The 17991-nt window shown below is 41.0% G+C and overlaps 1 protein-coding gene across 1 annotated transcript in view; it reads right to left on the bottom strand.

Moving 5' to 3' along the window:
• NFKB1 (nuclear factor kappa B subunit 1) overlaps positions 1-17991 on the bottom strand; it is a 100459-nt gene that overhangs the window by 10188 nt on the left and 72280 nt on the right. The window contains exons 15-18 of the mRNA XM_014575416.3: positions 12850-12991; positions 8039-8153; positions 4776-4977; positions 1201-1370 (exon numbers count right to left, since the gene is read on the bottom strand). Of these exons, the coding sequence (XP_014430902.1) occupies positions 1201-1370; positions 4776-4977; positions 8039-8153; positions 12850-12991 (629 nt within the window). The remainder of the gene's footprint in view (positions 1-1200; positions 1371-4775; positions 4978-8038; positions 8154-12849; positions 12992-17991) is intronic.

Below are 17991 nucleotides of genomic sequence, written 5' to 3'. Positions count from 1 at the left end.
GTTGACACAGCACGGTGGCCATTTTTATTTTAATGAAGCGAGGATTATTTAAATCTCCGTTTCATCGACTATGCCGAGTAAACTACTTTACATGGCTCTGTCGACGGAGCTGTGTAGTCTAGACGTACCCAAAATTCCCAATCTTACTAACCTCTCCTGATACACCCAATCATTTTTGTTGCCCTTTTCTGATCCGTTTCCAATTTCAATGTATATTTTTTGAGATGGGGTGACCACATCTACACACAGTATTCAATGAAAAAATTATGTCAAGGTGGTTTTTAGGTGCTCAGCTATTACAATGATATATGCACAGTATATAATCCAAGAACGAGCAGATAGTTATAATAGGTTATTAAGAAATCTAAACTTTGTTCCCATATGATTTTTCTATGATGGGTCCAAACTAGGGATGTAATAGTGTAGTCAATTAACCAATAAGCAAAAGCTTATCAGTTAATGCCATCGATTACAAGCATTCTCCTCTCTTCCCACCGCCAGTAAATTTTTTAGCAGGCTGGCCAGCAGCCTGGCTCAGTCCTGGCTTGCACTGGGTGTGGGGCTTCCCCCTGCTGCGGCTCTGTATTTAAAGCATATTAGGAGCCAGGTGGGCAAGCAGCTCACCCCAATTCCAGTTTGCACCAGGTCCAAGATCTCAGACCCTGCTGTAGTGTAAATGCAGGAGATGATTGTGAGATCGAGGAAATTAGTTTGTGTACAACAATTGTTCCTTTTGTGCTTGCATTTTCCTAAAGGCCTGGATGCCCTAGGCAGCCATTTGTGCTTTTTGCTTCTTATTATTCTCTTATTATTCTCAAAGAGTTAGCTGTTTGCTTAAGATGGTACAGTGTAGGAATGCAGTGTTTACTTTCAACAAGTTCTGGGACAGGTCCCAGGGCCATCCACCTGGTATGGGAGTGTTTGGGATGATCACATAGTTATCGCCATATAATCACATAGTTATGTTGAACGTTTACCACCTGTTAAAGCTAAGTATTTGGCCTGGGAAAATATCTGATATATTAGTAATTTTGCCAGTTTCTCAAAACAATTGATGTGAGTGATGTAGATCCTACAGTATATAAGTGCCGGAGATATTCCTAACATTGGAACCTCAGTGTAGACTAAAGCTGCGGGAGTTGCTACGTACTGGCCCCTGGGGTCCGTCGGCAAAACCAGTTTTGGCCACATGGCACTCACCTCAAGCAGAAGGCAACCAGCCAAAGAGATGTTTTCTTGTTCGACAGCCAGATGCAATGCAGTTCGCCCAGATTTTTGTTCCTGAGCATTGATGTCAGCTCTAGCAGCAATCATGTGCCTGAGACAAGGCATGCTATTTGCCATCACTGCCATGTGAATAACACTGAGACCTACAAAACAAAATATGCATGAACATTGACAAATACAGAAATATTGTGCTAATGAGTTTTTATAACATTTCATCTAAATACACATAAAATGAATCTACATAAAATATGTTTTTGTTATTCTTTCTTCTGTGTGTGTGAGAGAGAGGGGAAAAAGTGGAAGACTATGAGCAATGAAGATAGCTATTAAAGGCACTCACACAAAGATTTGTATCCACCTGTTTAACATATTTTAAAAATTAGAACATAAGAACAGCCATACTAGGTCTAATCAATGGTCCCTTTATCCCAGTATCATATCTGCCAAATTCTTCAGACAGAATGAACATAAGGCAATTTATTGAGTGATTGACCCCTTTCGTCTCAGAATGAGAGGTTTAGGGACACCCATAGCAAGGGGTTGTGTCCTTGACTATCTTGGCTAAAAGACACTGATTGCATTGTCCTCCATGAACTTACCTAATTCTTTTCTGAACCCAGTTATACTTTTGGCCTTCACAACATCCCACTGCAACTGTCCCTTTGTGTGAAAAAGTACTTTCTTTTGTTCGTTATAAATCTGTTTCCCATTAATTTCCCTGGGTGAGCCTTGATTCCTGTATTATGTGAAGGGATAAATACCTTTTCCTTGTTCACTTTCTCCAGTCATAATTTCATAGACATTTATCATATCCTTCTTTGGCTGTTTCCTTTCTAAGATGAACAGTCCCAGTCTTTTAAATGTTTCCTCACATTGATGCTGTTCCATACCCCAATTATTTGTATTGTCCTTTTCTGTACTTTATACAATTCTAATATATCTTTTTAGACATGGGGTGACTAGAACTAGCATCCAAGGTGAGGGTGTGCCATGGCTTTATAGTATGGCCTTATGATACCTGCTGTCTTATTATATATTCCTTTCTTAATGGGTCCTAATATTCTGTCCGCTTTTTTGATAGTATTACATTAGCTATCTTCTAGTCATCCATACAGAGGGTGTTAAGCAATAGGTTCTATACCATAGTTAGCAGTTCTTTAATTGCATAATTGAGTTCCTTCAAAACTCTTGGATGAAAACCTCTTGGGCCGGGTGATTTATTATTATTTAATTTATCAATTTGATCCAAAACCTCCCTTACTGACACTTCAAACTGGGACAGTTCTTCAGATCTGTCACTAAAAAAGACTGGCTCATGTGTGGGAATCTCCCTCACATCTTCTGCAGTGAAGATGAATGCAAAGAATTCATTCAGATTTTCTGCAATGGCCTTGACTTTTTTGAGTGCTCTTTTAGCATCTCAATTGTCCAGTGGTCCCACTTAAGTAGGTACTTAAGTAAAATATTTGCTATATGTTTTTGTGTCTTTTGCTAATTAATCTTTATTTTGTTTTGCCTAATTATATTACATTTGATTAGCCAAAGTTTATATTTCTTTACATTTTCCTCAATAGGATTTGTCTTCCAATGTTCAGAAGATGTCTTTTTATCTCCTTTTACTGTGTTGTGGTAGTTGATTGCTATATACTTGAAGATCTCTGTCTTGTCACAAACCAAGTGGCTGTCTTGTCACAAACCAATTCTACTAGCCAGATACAGAAAAGCACTGGAATTAGAGTTCATCTGCCAATTCAGTTCTCATGCTAATGGACTCAGTCGTGACGAAGGATGGTTGGGACACTATCAACCTAATAGTCAATGAAGGTGCAAACAGCTGTCTGTGTAGTTTCCTATGTCAGGAAGGATACAATCAATTGACTTTGATTCTAATATGCTTCGTTTTAACTTCCCAATCTTCAGATACTTACTGATTCCCTCTACCTTCCTGATTTTCTATACCCTCTGCTCTTTGTCTCCCACCCCCTCCTTATTTTTCCTCCCTCCCCCCCTTCTCTCCCATTTATTTTGCATCTGCACATCCTCAACTCAAAACTCTAGTCACCTGAAGAAGTGGGCTGTGCCCACAAAAGCTAATGATGCCATCTACATGTTTTGTTAGTCTATCAATTGCTACCAGACCATTTGTTGTTACATTATGGTTATTACTGAGCGGTTCAGGTATAGTCACTCCTTGACTAGATCCTGTGCACCACTTGGGACTCAATCAAGAATGGTCTCTCCCCCCTTGTGGATACCAAGGCTCTAAAAGCAGTCATAATGGTGCCTATAAATGTTATATCTGGTTCCCTAGAACTTCTTCTAGTTCAGGACAGATTGTCTTGGCAGCAAACCACGGTACAGGATCTTAATTGTTTTGAGAGTCAGCGTATCCAGGCATTACAGGAAAAGCATAGGATCCGAAAAGAATGTACAATGCCTGCAGTGGGCGGTTTTTTATGTGACATCTGTAATCAGCTCTGCCGATCAAGGATTGGTTTAGTCACTCATCAATGGCATCACAGAAGATGAGATCTGTCGATCAGTGGCTCAATCCAAGAAGAAGAAGAAGAAGAAGATCTGTCCCCATACTAAGATTACATGTTCCAAGTAAATATGGAGACAGTTGAAATCTCCCATTATTTCTTGGGTTTTCTGTTTTTTTGTAACTTCCTTCCTCTTCCTCCCCATCTCCCTGAGCATTTCACCATTCTGTTCAGGTGATCAATAGTATATATTCTTACTGTTTATACTCTTCTTACACAAACATGGAAGTTCTATCCATAAAGATTCTATGGTATGGTTTGATTCATTTGAGGTTTTTACTATTTTTGACTCTGCTTTCTTTCACACAGAATGCCTCAACCAGGGCAACCTATTGTGTCATTCTATATATTTTGTACCTTGGTATAACTGTATCACATCCATTTTCATCATTCTACCAAGTTTCTGTGAGGTTTTTATATAAATATCCTCATTTAATACTAGGCACTCAAGTTCACCCTTCCCAGTAGCTCGACTTTTTGCATTTGTATAGAATAATGTATAAAAAATTTTTCAATATTTAATTTTCCACCTTCATATGACTTGATTAAGTAGGACTCTTTTTTGTTTGACTGTTTCTCTCCAGTTCCCAGCTGTAATTTATCAACTACTATCACCTTCTCTTTACTAAGGTACAGAGTATCCTCTTTACTAAATTCTCCCCTAAAGGATATGTCTGTCTCAACTGTGTGTTCCTCCAAATCTGTTGGTTTTCCTCTAGCCCTTAATTTAAAAACAGCTCTATGACCTTTTTATTTTTACATGCCAACACTCTGGTTCAATTTTTGTTTAGGTGGAGCCCATCCTTCCTATATAGGCTCCTCCTTTCCCAAAAGACTCTCCAGTTCCTACTAAAGCCAAATTCCCTCTTTCAAACACTATCATCTCCTCCACACACTGAAATCCTTAAATTCTGGCTGGTAACAGGCTTTGTTTGTTGAACTGGAAGCACAATTGACCTGCTTGTCAACTAGCTAATATGAAATATCACTATGATCCATCCATACCTTCCCCATTTGAAAGGTTGATCATTGGAGAGGTCTTCTCATGCTTAAGGAGTATATTTAAAGTCTTGTCATCTCCTTCTTTGGCAGCTAGGTGCAAGACAGAATTACCATGTCGATCCAGAAGGCTGACATCAGCTCCAGCCATGAGCAAGTGCTCTACCACATCTGTCTGCTTTGTGATAACTGCCAAGTGCAAAGGTGTCTAGAAAAGCCAGAGAGAAGTCATAAGGAAGTGAGCAACATATATATCATTTCCACAGAAGCCACTTAAAAATTAGTCACAGGGGTCCAGAATTGTAATGTTTTATTCTTACATGAAAAAGGTACTAAGCAAATTGAAATGCTAGATGCAAACTAGCATATATTTCCTTCTACTGAACTGTGAACATGATTCATACTTGTACCTAAAGGACGTAAAACCTCCATAGCTCAGAATCAGCATTCAGTGAAGTCAATGGGAGCTATGGGTGTGCAAGGACTAGGCATTAAGAGGGAAAGCCACTCCCTACTGTCCAGTCCAAATAGTTGACTTTTTATAGGGAGTTGCATGGGATGGAGAACTGAGGCCTGGTGGAACTGGATTCTTTGGCTTGAAACCAATCCCTGGACCCCGAAGGATATGACTTCTGTGCCAGAGAAGGAGTATACACCCAAATCCAGCCTTCCCATCCACAGCTAAACCAGTCTGATGATTCCAGACCTAGGAAAGACTCCAAAGCCTTTAAAATGACTAGGCACATTACATGTAAATATGCTTTTTTCTTTATAAAAACAGACAAAGCACAGAAGAAAGTAACATTTATACAACATCTCTCTGTGTTCTCCATTAGAATGACAATGCTATGAGCTGCAAAGCCAGCATTAGACTGCAAAGCATTGACTGCTTCTATCTAAGATCTGTGTTCATAGTTCAACAGGAGGGATGCTATACTGTCGCAGGAACAGTCTGGTGAATGACCAGCATCATGCCGAACCTTTAAAAAATTATATTATATTTGCACAGGGAGGCTTCTTACTGGGAAGAAAACCACACTCTTAGCCTTTAAAATATAATACAATGTACGATACGTTTTAGAGAGTTTGTGTCTGGCTCTGCGTCCGTCCATGAGTCATTTTGTTCAAGAACACCCCCTAAATGGTAAGAGCTAGGATCACTAAATTTGGTACGCAGCTTCCTCTTACTATAACATAAAGCAAGGTCAGGGTTGGCTGTCCCAGGACTACAGGATGTGTGTGGAATGTGAAGAAGGGTGTGGTATTAGGGACAGTTATCCTCACAAATGACCACTGGAGGAGGGTAGGGAGGAAGCAAGTGCCCCAGACCAAGAGACCAGCCACACATTGTGCTGGGCAGTTCTCTCCACCCTGGGGAGCAGGTGTCCACCATACTATGCAGTCTCCGCTTTCTAGGGGAGCAGCACCATGCTGCGTGCGACCCATCGGCTGGCCCCAGGAAGCAACTGTCAATCATGCCACATGGCCCCAATGGCCCGGGCTGGCCTTGGGGAGAAGCCAGCCAATAGGGTGAGCTATGCGACCCCCTCAGGGTCACAGTTGGGAGAAGTCTGTGGGCAGCCTAAGCAGCCCTCACCAGCCCGGGCCAAAGCCAAATTAGAAATAGAATAGAATGCAAAATCAAGCCCAATTCCACCTGCATAGTCTGATGACTATATTAAGGAATAGTATATACTCGACTACACATAAAAAAGGGCTAATTCCATCCCAAGTGTCTAGTGATAATGTAAACTAGGAGAGTGAGTTTATGAATGTCACCAGCACAGAAGCAGAATCATCAATACAGAAACAACTCTGGAGTTATTTCTTTTTGGCACACATGTATCAATCGGTTTCCAGTATAGTTGTATTGCCAGGACACCCCACCTCACATTGTAGATGCAGAGTGTTCTACCCTCTCTAGCCTTTGGTTTATGAAGTACCCACTCTATGGAGCAAAATACAGGACTATGTAGCACTTTAAAGACTAACAAGATGGTTTATTAGATGATGAGCTTTCGTGGGCCAGACCCACTTCCTCAGATCAAGTCTTGATCTTGACTTGATCTGAGGAAGTGGGTCTGGCCCACGAAAGCTCATCATCTAATAAACCATCTTGTTAGTCTTTAAAGTGCTACATAGTCCTGTATTTTGCTTCAGCTACACCAGACTAACACGGCTACATTTCTATTACCACTCTATGGAGACTTTGAAGGTTTAAAGAGGGATTGTAGTAGATGCTGGGAACCTGATACCTACCACTGTCTTGCTCCTTTTGCAGCCAATTCTGACTGTCAGAAGGGAGTGGGTGTAAAATACTAACCAAGCCAGAATTCTCCAGTCATTTACACCAAAGTTAGACTCACTTTACACCAGTGAAAATAACTACAACAGGTACAAGACAGTGAAAAATCAAGCCCTCTGGGAAAAATCTACACAGGGAAAAATCTTTACTACTGCAGTTCTGAGCCAAGTTAGAAAAAATCAATAAAATTCCCCAAGTCGTGTCTGCTTTCATTCTTGGTACCATTGGTGTACCTATATCAGGAAAGTATAATGGATTTTTTCCTACCAGGCACAGACCTTCTATGTTTATAGTAAGGGATACAGAAAGAAACATTTTATATAAGGATTTCCACAGTTCTTTCTAGAATATGTCTGGACTGGGGATGTGAAAAATCCCAAGCTCGTGCTTCCAGGACCTAACAATTTTTCACCAAACAAAGAGCATTTCTGGTTAATCATGGTTTTTTGCACGCATAAATGACAAAACAAAAGGGAAGCTCAGTATCTGGAGGCTGATACCGACTTCAAGTGGCTACTGCAAAGTACATAATTTGTTACATTCATCCCCTTTGGCCAATATGTCACCCAGCAACTGATCTGCCAGCTTCAAGAAATATGGTATTTGGAAGCTCAAAACATGTTGACAATGTTGGCACAATGGAACTGGCACCACTAGTTTAGTAACAGAAAAGATGGTAATAAGGAACTGAATAGAAAATAAGGTACGCGGTAGAAAATAAGGGTTCTGTTCTACAATAAACACATATTCTCTAACAATGACTGAAGTACACACATTGAGTATTTTCATCTTCTGCTCTTATCTTTCTGTCATTTTTGTTTTGCACCATCTATACATTTCTGAATGGTTTGCTTTATAGTTTTACTTCGGTTTTGCGTGATGGATAAAAGGAAAAAAAGAAGTTGCAGAAAATTTCTGTTACCAGTCAGATGGCTCCCATCACTTTCACTGCATTTTGGCATACCTGATAAAGGTCATTTCTCATATTGATGATGTCGTCAAAATTAAATCCCCGCACCACTTCTAAGAGGTTTCTCACCAGCTCAGAATGAAGGTGGATAATTGCTAAGTGGAGGACACTGAAATTAAACCAAACAAAACCAAGTTCACTTTAGCTGCAAAAATTAAGCAATTTTCAGTAAGGCTCTGATTGAAATTCCCATTGACAACTGATGTTTTTTCATTTAGTTCTGACTCATTGGGATTCTAAGATCCAGATCCTCAAAGGTATGTAGATATCTAATTCCCATTGGCTTCAGTGGAAGCGAGGTGTTTAAATACCTGTCCTAGTGCACAAAATAGAGTAAAAAGATAAATAATTCCCTTCCAATGAATAGTCTAGTTGTTAATTTTAATTCAAAATTACACAGAACCAATGGGAGGAATGTGACAGCAAGAGTTTAAATGTGACTCCTACTCCAAATTTCTTATTATTTATAACAAGCATTGGATCACACAAACCCTGATTTGCAAAGTGTTAAAAAGCCTGGAATTTTTTAGAAGCATAAAGCACATGAAAAGTTTCACACTTTCAGAATTTGCACACAGAATTTCCACAGGATTCTGCATAACTAAAGCAGATTTTCCCATGGGGATTTCCCCAACTTTGTCATTTTTTCTTGTCTTCATTTTCATAAAGAAGGTGACTAAGGACCCCAAGATACAAAATTAGCTGGAGATGCCACACCCAAGGGAAAACCCCTTTAAATATGTTAGTGACCACACAAGACAAGACCACTCAGATTATTATAACTCATTTTTCTACTTTCTTCCCAAGTCCCAGCTTTTGTAGCACTACAGGCAGAATGTAACACCATCAAAAGAAGTACAATCCTATCACCTGAAGCCTAAAATACCTTAATAAGCCCCCCAATCATTTCAAATTCAGTTCAAAACTGTCCTCCTTGTTTTGAAACCCCGCCTGAACATGCTATGGTTTATTTCTGAACCTCTCTTCTGTTGCCGACTCTCAGGTTTTATCGTGTCTTTTGCAATATATATTTCTCACCCCCCTCAGCTCCTGCAGTCATCCTTATAAGGAGAAATCTGAGCATTAACTTAAAAAACACATGAAATTCTATCCCTCATGGTTATGGAGAAAAGCTTGAAACAGTAACTATAATGCACCCCAAAAGTTCAGATACCAGAAGATAGATGAAACAAACCCCAAACCCTAGATGTAATATTTGTAAGCCAATTTCATGATTTTTTCTTTTTTGAGGGAGACGGGGGACAACTGGCTTGTTAATTTTCAACATTTGATGTTGGCAATATTGTGCTACTTCTTCCCTATCTATCTCCCTTTGTCTAGCACTGGCCTCCTCCAACAGTCTCACCACTCTTAAAAAGTCTCACAAGGGGTAGCCCTGTTTATCTGTAACTTTATAATCAGTGAGTAGTCCTGGGGCACCTTGAAGACTAACAAAAATATACAGAGAATCATGAGCTTTTGTGGGCAAAACCCACTTCTTCAGATGACCTGGAGTATCATGAACTTCAGCTCATCTGAAGAAGGGGATTTTGCCCACGAAAGCTAATGATACTAAATATATTTTTGTTAGTCTTTAAGGTGCCACAGGACTACTTGTTGTTTTCACTCTTATACAAGAGATGCTGCTTCTGTAGCTCTTGACAAATGGAACAGAGTTCTTATTAACACCCCACCACATTGACAATCTACCTGTATCAATATCTCAACCGAAAATATACTGTTTTGCCTTTACCCTGCATTCCTTATTTTTCTTTCCTTCTCCTAATATTATTATTCTACCCTGTAAGTATATTTATCTCTGTAAAGACTTGTTAAATATACATTCCATGAAAAATTCATTAATTCCTTGAATGGCTTAATAAGGTGGGCAGCTTTAACAAGGTAACTCTTGGTCCTCTAGTGCGAAGCACAAGGTCACAAGGCTGCCAGATACTCACAATTTCCTGGGTATCAGGTGCAACTGTCTTTGTTGAAGTATTACTGAATTTATTAAATAAGCAGGTTTTTTTTATATCAATTGATTCAAAATCAAAATATATTTAAAAAAATTAGGGTCAATTACAGATACTTTCATCAGTTACATATTGTATTAAAAGGTGATCAGAACTGTTGACAGTAGATTTTAGTAGAAAAACTACAGGCAATGATCATAAGACTCTTAAGCTCTGCTTTGTAAAACAGTACTTGCAGGAAAGCTGGTAGCCACAATCCTCAAGAGTTTGCTACTGTATTTGGTATTTCTGAAGTCTGCATATGAAAGGAAAGAACTAAGTCTCAACAATCCAGAGAATGAAATCTACTATTTATCCCCATGATAGTTACAGCATGGACAGCAGTGTAAGCTTCCCCGCATTAGGTCACAGCCTTGATCCAGAAAGACTGTGTCTAGATAGTTTATTTTCCATAGATTGTTCGGTTCTTTGCCTCGGCTGAAACTGTCAATACGTTAACTGGACTAGACTGTCACTAACAATTCATTTCACAGAGAAAATTCATCACCCAAAGTTTCAACAATTTTATTGCTGATTCCTGCTCCTTCTTATTCCTGTTGTCTTCAAAGCAGATGTTGGAATGCTAAAAATTGGGCAAGCAAAGTGCTTTAAAATAACCATTGTGTCTAATAATAAAATGGCTATGAATTTGAAACACTTAATATTCCTTGCTTTTTCAGTAATATGAAATCCATTTCCACAGAAACTTCAACAAAAATAGCAACCTCCCACTAGGTTATCAACACATTTGATAGTGTGTGTATTAGTCATGTGTAATTTTTCATTCAGCAGCTAAAGCCTGTCAGCTCTGAATAGCTTTTATTGTATATTATGCTTCAATTTAGAGGAAATCAACTGATTGCAAAAGAAATACAAGACTATGTAGCACTTTAAAGACTAACAAGATGGTTTGTTAGATGATGAGCTTTTGTGGGCCAGACCCACTTCCTCAGATCAAATAGTGGAAGAAAATAGTCACAACCATATATACCAAAGGATACAATTAAAAAAATGAACACATATGAAAAGGACAAATCACATTTCAGAACAGAAGGGGGATGCGGGGGGGTGGGGGGGAGAAGGAATGTGAATGCCTGTGAGTTAATGATATTAGAGGTGGGGAAGGGTAGATGTCTGTGAGTTAATAGTATTAGAGGTGATAATTGGGGAAGCTATCTTTGTAATGGGTAAGATAGCTGGGGTCTTTGTTCAGCCCACTGTGGAGAGTGTCAAATTTTAGCATGAATGCCAGTTCAGAGGATTCCCTTTCAAGTGCAGATTTGAATGTCTTCTGAAGTAGGATGCAGGTTAGCAGGTCATTGAGACAGTGTCCTTTCTGGTTGAAATGACAAGCAACTGTTTTTTCTTTGTGATCCTGTCTAATGTCTGTTTTGTGGGCATTGACTCTTTGGCGAAGTGTCTGAGACGTTTGTCCAATGTACATAGCAGACGGACACTTTCGGCACATGATAGCATAGATTATATTTCTGGATGCGCAGGAATATGTGTTCTTGATCTTATAACTCACTTGGTTAGGCCCAATAATGGTGTCAGTAGAGTGAATATGAGTGAACACGGCTACATTTCTATCACTGATTGCAAAAGGACAGCCTAAGACCTCGATGGGATTTAAAACAAAGCCTTTGAAAAGTAGCAGTAGAAACATAGTAACTTCTTATTCAATAGATTTGTCCTTCACCTGTATTTTATTCTTTTTAGCTCTGAGGAGTCAAAGCAACTAAGGAGGACTGAACTGTATTCCTCTCTGGCTCACATAAGATCAAACAGGATTGCTAATAATTTCTGACTTCAGAGCCAGATTCTGTCGCCACTTACATCTGTGCCACCACTCTAGGCAAGGGGATTGTACAAGTATATGTGAGGGCAAACTGTAGGTCTATAGACCCATGGGAATAAACTAAGACTACTGTGCTTGCTGTCACTGAGGGACAATCAGGATGGAAACCCAGGACATCATTTCTACAGTCATTTTTCATTCTACAATGAACTGTACATTAAGTTCCACTTTAGTATACTAGGCTATGTTTACACTGCTGGCATTTGCCAACAGAGAGTATGCAAATGAAGTGCTCATTAGCATTTTGTCACGCTTCATTTGCATAACCTAGTCGAGCCGTTTTTGCGCAAGGGGTTTTTGTGCAAAAACAAGCAGAGTTGACGTTTCCTTTTTGCGCAAAAACCCCGGAGAGGCAGAAGGATCTTGCGCAAAAAGGAAACGTCCACACTGCTTGTTTTTGTGCAAAATCCCCTTGTGCAAAAATGGCTTGAATACATTATGCAAATGAAGTGTGATAAAATGCTAATCAGCATACTCTCTACCGGCAAAAGCCGGCAGTGTAGACAAAGCCCTAGATTAAATGGAGCGTTGGGTGTTGCGCAGGTTCTCTGCACTGAGCTGAATTTCACTCTAAGTGCCCACGGTGAAGGATTGCACTCAAAAACAGTCCTTTGAGCCTTAGTGGTTTAAATCCAAGAATCTTAGGATGCTTTACAAACACGATTTCACTGTAATAACGAATACTGAGCTACATGAGTGTATTGTAATGAATGACATCCTTGGGGATGTAACAAGGGAAGACTAAAAAGGTGAGGTTAAGGACAAGTGGGGTTGTGAAGGTGAAAAATATTTTTCTGAAGAATAAACTCCTAGAGCAATGATCTATGACACACCCCGCAGTGCTGATGACAAAAAGGAGCTGATCACATTGCTAAGAAAACAGGGACAGAAAAGTACAAATCAAGAAACCCAGGCCTCGACCAGTAGTGACTTACTTGTCACCATTATCATCCTGGACGGCAGTAAGATGTCGCTGAACAGCGAGTAGCATCTTCACATCACCAGTTACAGCATAGTCAAAAAGAGCATTGGCGTGGCGCTTAGCAAGTTGCATTGCCTTCTCTAGGAACAGTTCATCTGCAACACAAATCATCGAGTTTAATGTAGTTACAAATGATCTCAGTGAAATGTCCTGACATAACACAACAGGTGTGGGGCTTGTAACAGGCTGGCAATGTTTTTCTGAAGCACTTCACACCATTCAGCAGGGATCCTGCCTGGGAAATGTCAAGTATATACTGTGAAGATGGTTTATTAGGTCATTAGCTTTCATGGGCCAGACCCACTTCCTTAGATCAAATAGTGGAAGAAAATTATCACAACCATATATACCAAAGGATACAATTAAAAAAATGAACACATATGAAAAGGACAAATCATATTTCAGAAGGGGGGGGAGAGGTAAATGTCTGTGAGCTAACGATATTAGAGGTGATAATTGGGGAAGCTATCTTTGTAATGGGTAAGATATACATGGCCCCACAGTATGCTAATATCTTTATGACTGACCTAGAACAACGTTTCCTCAACTCCCGTCCCCTTTTATCCCTTCTCTACTTATGCTACATCGATGACATCTTTATGACCTGGATGCATGGCCAAGAAACACTGGAGACATTCCACAGAGACTTTAACAACCTACACCCCACCATCAATCTCAGCCTGGACCATTCTACATGAGAGATCCATTTCCTGGACACCACAGTACAAATTACCAATGGAAAATTAGACACCACTCTCTACAGAAAACCCACTGACTCATACAGTTACCTACATGCTTCCAGCTCCCATCCAGAACACACCATACGATCCATCATCTATAGCCAAGCCCTTCGATACAACCGCATCTGCTCTAATCCCACTGACAGAGACCAGAAACTTCAGGATCTCTACCAAGCATTTATAAATCTCAACTACCCACCCGGAGAAATAAAAAAGCAAATTGAAAGAGCCAGACGAATACCTAGAAACCATCTACAGGCAGTCCCCAAGTTACGCGGATCCGACTTATGTCGGATCCGCAGTTACGAACAGGGCCCGTCTCCCTGGTCTCCAGCAGACCAGGGAGAGGAAGCAAAGCAGCGGAGCACGCGGGCAGCAGGACAGCCACGGCGCGTCTGGGCTGTCCCGCTGCCCCCGTGCTCCGCGGCTTTGCTCCGGACGCCTGTGGTACAGCAGCTGGGGCACTGCCGGTTGGTCCCGTAGTGCCGCTCCTGGCGCTACTGGACCAACCCGGCAGCACCCCAGCTGCTCTGCCCCAGGCGTCCCCAAGTCAGCCGCTGCTGAAACTGACAAGTGGCTGACTACAGGAAGCCCCTGCCCCGGGCTTCCTGGAATCAGCCGTTGATCAGTTTCAGCAGCAGCTGACTTGGGGATGCCTGGGGTTCTTAAGTTGAATCTGTATGTAAGTCAGAACTGGCGTCCAGATTCAGCCACTGTTGAAACGGATCAGTTTCAGCAGCGGCTGAATCTGGATGCCAGTTCCGACTTACATACAGATTCAACTTAAGAACAAACCTACAGCCCCTATCTTGTACGTAACCCGGGGACTGCCTGTACTTCAAGACAGACCCAAGAAAACCAACAATAGAACACCACTTATCACCTACAGCCCCCAACTTAAACCTGTCCAACACATTATCAATAAACTATAGCCTATAATGGAACAGGATACTAAACTCCGAGAGGCTCTGGGAGACAGACCCATAGTCTCCTATAGACAACCACCTAACCTCAAGATGATTCTTACCAACCACCACAGGACATACCACACTAATACCAACCCTGGTACCTTCCCTTGCAACAAACCCCGTTGCCAGCTTTGTCCACATATTCACTCTGCTGATACCATTATTGGACCTAACCAAGTGAGTTATAAGATCAAGAACACATATTCCTGCGCATCCAGAAATATAATTTATGCTATCATGTGCCGAAAGTGTCCGTCTGCTATGTACACCGGACAAACGTCTCAGACACTTCGCCAAAGGATCAACGCCCACAACAGATATTAGACAGGATCACAAAGAAAAAACAGTTTCTTGCCATTTCAACCAGAAACGACATTGTCTCAACGACTTGATTACCTGCATCCTGCTTCAAAGACCTTTTAAGACTACACTTGAAAGAGAATCCTCTGAACTGTCATTCATGCTTAAATTGGACACTTTACGCCTTAGTTTGAATAAAGACGCTAATTATCTTACCCATTACAAAGATAGCTTCCCCAATTATCACCTCTAATATCATTAGCTTGCAGACATTTACCTCCCCCCCAATCCCCTTATGTTCTGAAATTTGATTTGTCCTTTTCATATGTGTTCATTTTTTTAATTGTATCCTATGGTATAAATGGTCATGACAATTTTCTTCCACTATTTGATCTGAGGAAGTGGGTCTGGCCCACGAAAGCTCATCACCTAATAAACCATCTTGTTAGTTTTTAAAGTGCTACATAGTCCTATTTTTTGTTTCAGCTACACTAGACTAACACAGCTACATTTCTATCACTATACTGTGAAGTGAATTCTGTTAACTCAAAGAGGCTCCCACAGTTAATTATCACATTCAGATGTAAAGATGGAGGTAGTGACTCCTTAGAAAGACAAGCTAGTATATGAAACAAAAGAACCTATGTAGCACTTTAAAGACTAACAAGATGGTTTATTAGGTGATGAGTTTTGTGGGCCAGACCCATTTCCTCAGATCAATTTGTGGAAGAAAATTGGCACAACCATATATACCACAGGGATACAATAAAAAAAAGTGAACACATATAAAATTGACAAATCAAATTTTAGAACAGAGTGGGGGTGGGGGAAGGGGAAAGTTAATGTCTGTGAGGTAATATTAGGGGTGATAATTGGGGAAGTCATTACCTCACAGACACTAACCTTCCCCCATCACCCTCACTCCGTTCTAAAATTTGATTTGTCAATTTTATATGTGTTCAGTTTTTTTGACTGTATCCCTTTGGTATATATGGTTATGCCAATTTTCTTCCACTATTTGATATGAGGAAGTGGGTCTGGCCCACGAAAGCTCATCACCTAATAAAACCATCTTGTTAGTCTTTAAAGTATTACATAGTTCTATCTTTTGTTTCAGCTAGACCAGACTAACACGGCTGCATCTCTATCACTGAGCTAGTATATGGTCTTAGTAGTGGGAGGGCGAGGAGGAAGGGAAGGAAGGAACCATAGGAACAACCACATCTGAGGAAAAGACATGGGCTGCACTCAGTTATCTTATTGTTATTTTCTGTGCTAATGAAACAAAACCCCAGGAAGGGGGTAAATTTGAATTATGCATAAAAAAGGATTATATTTGAGAGCAGCTTGGGAAGGGATCCTGCTTGGAGAACTCAGAAATACTTCATGTTTCTGTGGTTCATTCGCAAATTGCTCTCCAAACATTAATAAATGTAGCCTCACAACACATCACTTAAGCAGTTTACAGATGAGAGAACTGAGGCAAAAGAAAGTTAAATAACTTGTCAAAGGCCACACAAAAAATTTGTGGTACAGCCATGAATATAGCTCAGGTCTCACCTGCCAGGCCTGTACCTTAACTGTGAAACTATACCATATTTCCTCTTTTCACACGTGCATTAAAGAAAATTTTTAAATTAACAACAGCTTCAGATTAATGTCAAAGTAACATAACTTCAGCAATTTCAATAACCACATACGCTACAGGGGGAAAAAAGGAAAGAAAGATTTGGTTACGTCCTCTGTGGAACCAAGTGAAACTGCTGACCAAATAAAATTCACAGTTCCCAGGAATGGGAATATGGTGAAGCGGGTGAGGCGAAACAAAGTTTAAAATTACATTTACCATTCTGGAGAGCACTGTCAATTGTGCCAGACAGTCTATATTCCTAACCATCCCAAAGTGAGATTTCATGGGACCTTGTAACATGTTAGTAAGAGGAATCAAGGGAAATAGCAGTTGCCAGCTATAACATACATGTGCACTCTGAAAAAAGGGATTCAGGACTTTTTGCTATGTAAAAAATGAGTCTGTAATACTTGGATAAAAGATATTCTTTAACTATGGTCAGTACTAATGCTCATCTTCTTTCTGTAGGCCACTCACTCGGGGTTGCATAATTATACCCCAGTCAGGCTCACGTTCTATTCAGCAGAGGACAGTGGCTCCTGTAGGCCAGTTATTCTGGAACTATGGTCCCTTCCAGGTGGCCTGTGGCTCAAGCTCAGCCTGCCCCCTTGTAGTGGGGAGCTGACACTCCAGCTTGCACCCTCCTCCCCCACAACACTGGAGCACTAGCGTCAGCTTCCTGCTGGGGGGAGGGAGGGGAGAAAGCCCTGAGCCTTACTGCACGATATGGCTCGTACGGAAGAAGGAGAGCCATAAGAGGCTCTGCATGCTGCCCCGTCCTCGGCTGCGGGAACAGCATTGCATGGATGTGCTGCCAGGAGGCTTTCCCTGCTGCTCCCATTGGTCGGAATCCGGCAAATGGGAGCAGCAGGAAGCCATGCCTGGGACAGGATGCCTGGGAGTGGAATGGCTCCTGTACCCTACCTCCAAACCAAACCTTGCACCCTCACCCCTTCCTACATCCCACCTCCTGCCCAGATCTTGCACCCCCCAACCCCATCCCGCATGTTGGCAGCCCCAGCCAGCACAATGAACCCCTCATTTTGGTACCCACCCAAAGCCTAGGGGAGTCCACAAAATCCACTTAGCCTGGAACCCCTGAAAAGTAAATCTGGCCTATGAGAAGCTCTGAACCTCAGTCCTCCCCCTTGCCCCATGGGGCTGGAGTGCCAGAGGAGTCTCAGCTGGGGGCCACATCAGTGAGGGTTGGGGGTTCTGGGAGGGGATATTTTGCTTCTCACTTGTGTGGTCCCCAACTGATTTTTCTGTGGGTCAGTGGCCCCTGACACAAAAAAGGTTCCCCACCCCTGCCATAAAGAAAAAATTGAACCCCTTTGTGTGGGACATAAATTAATATTTTACTTTATTTAAAAGGAAGTTTGATAAACATGAGAAAGTGAAAGCACTTAATTTGTTTAATGATTTAAATTAATATTTCCTTCCTTCTGGTTAAATTA

This window comes from Pelodiscus sinensis, chromosome 5 (genome assembly GCF_049634645.1).
Source record: "Pelodiscus sinensis isolate JC-2024 chromosome 5, ASM4963464v1, whole genome shotgun sequence".
Lineage (NCBI taxonomy): Eukaryota > Metazoa > Chordata > Testudines > Trionychidae > Pelodiscus > Pelodiscus sinensis.
This window is presented reverse-complemented; position numbering and strand designations above follow the sequence as displayed.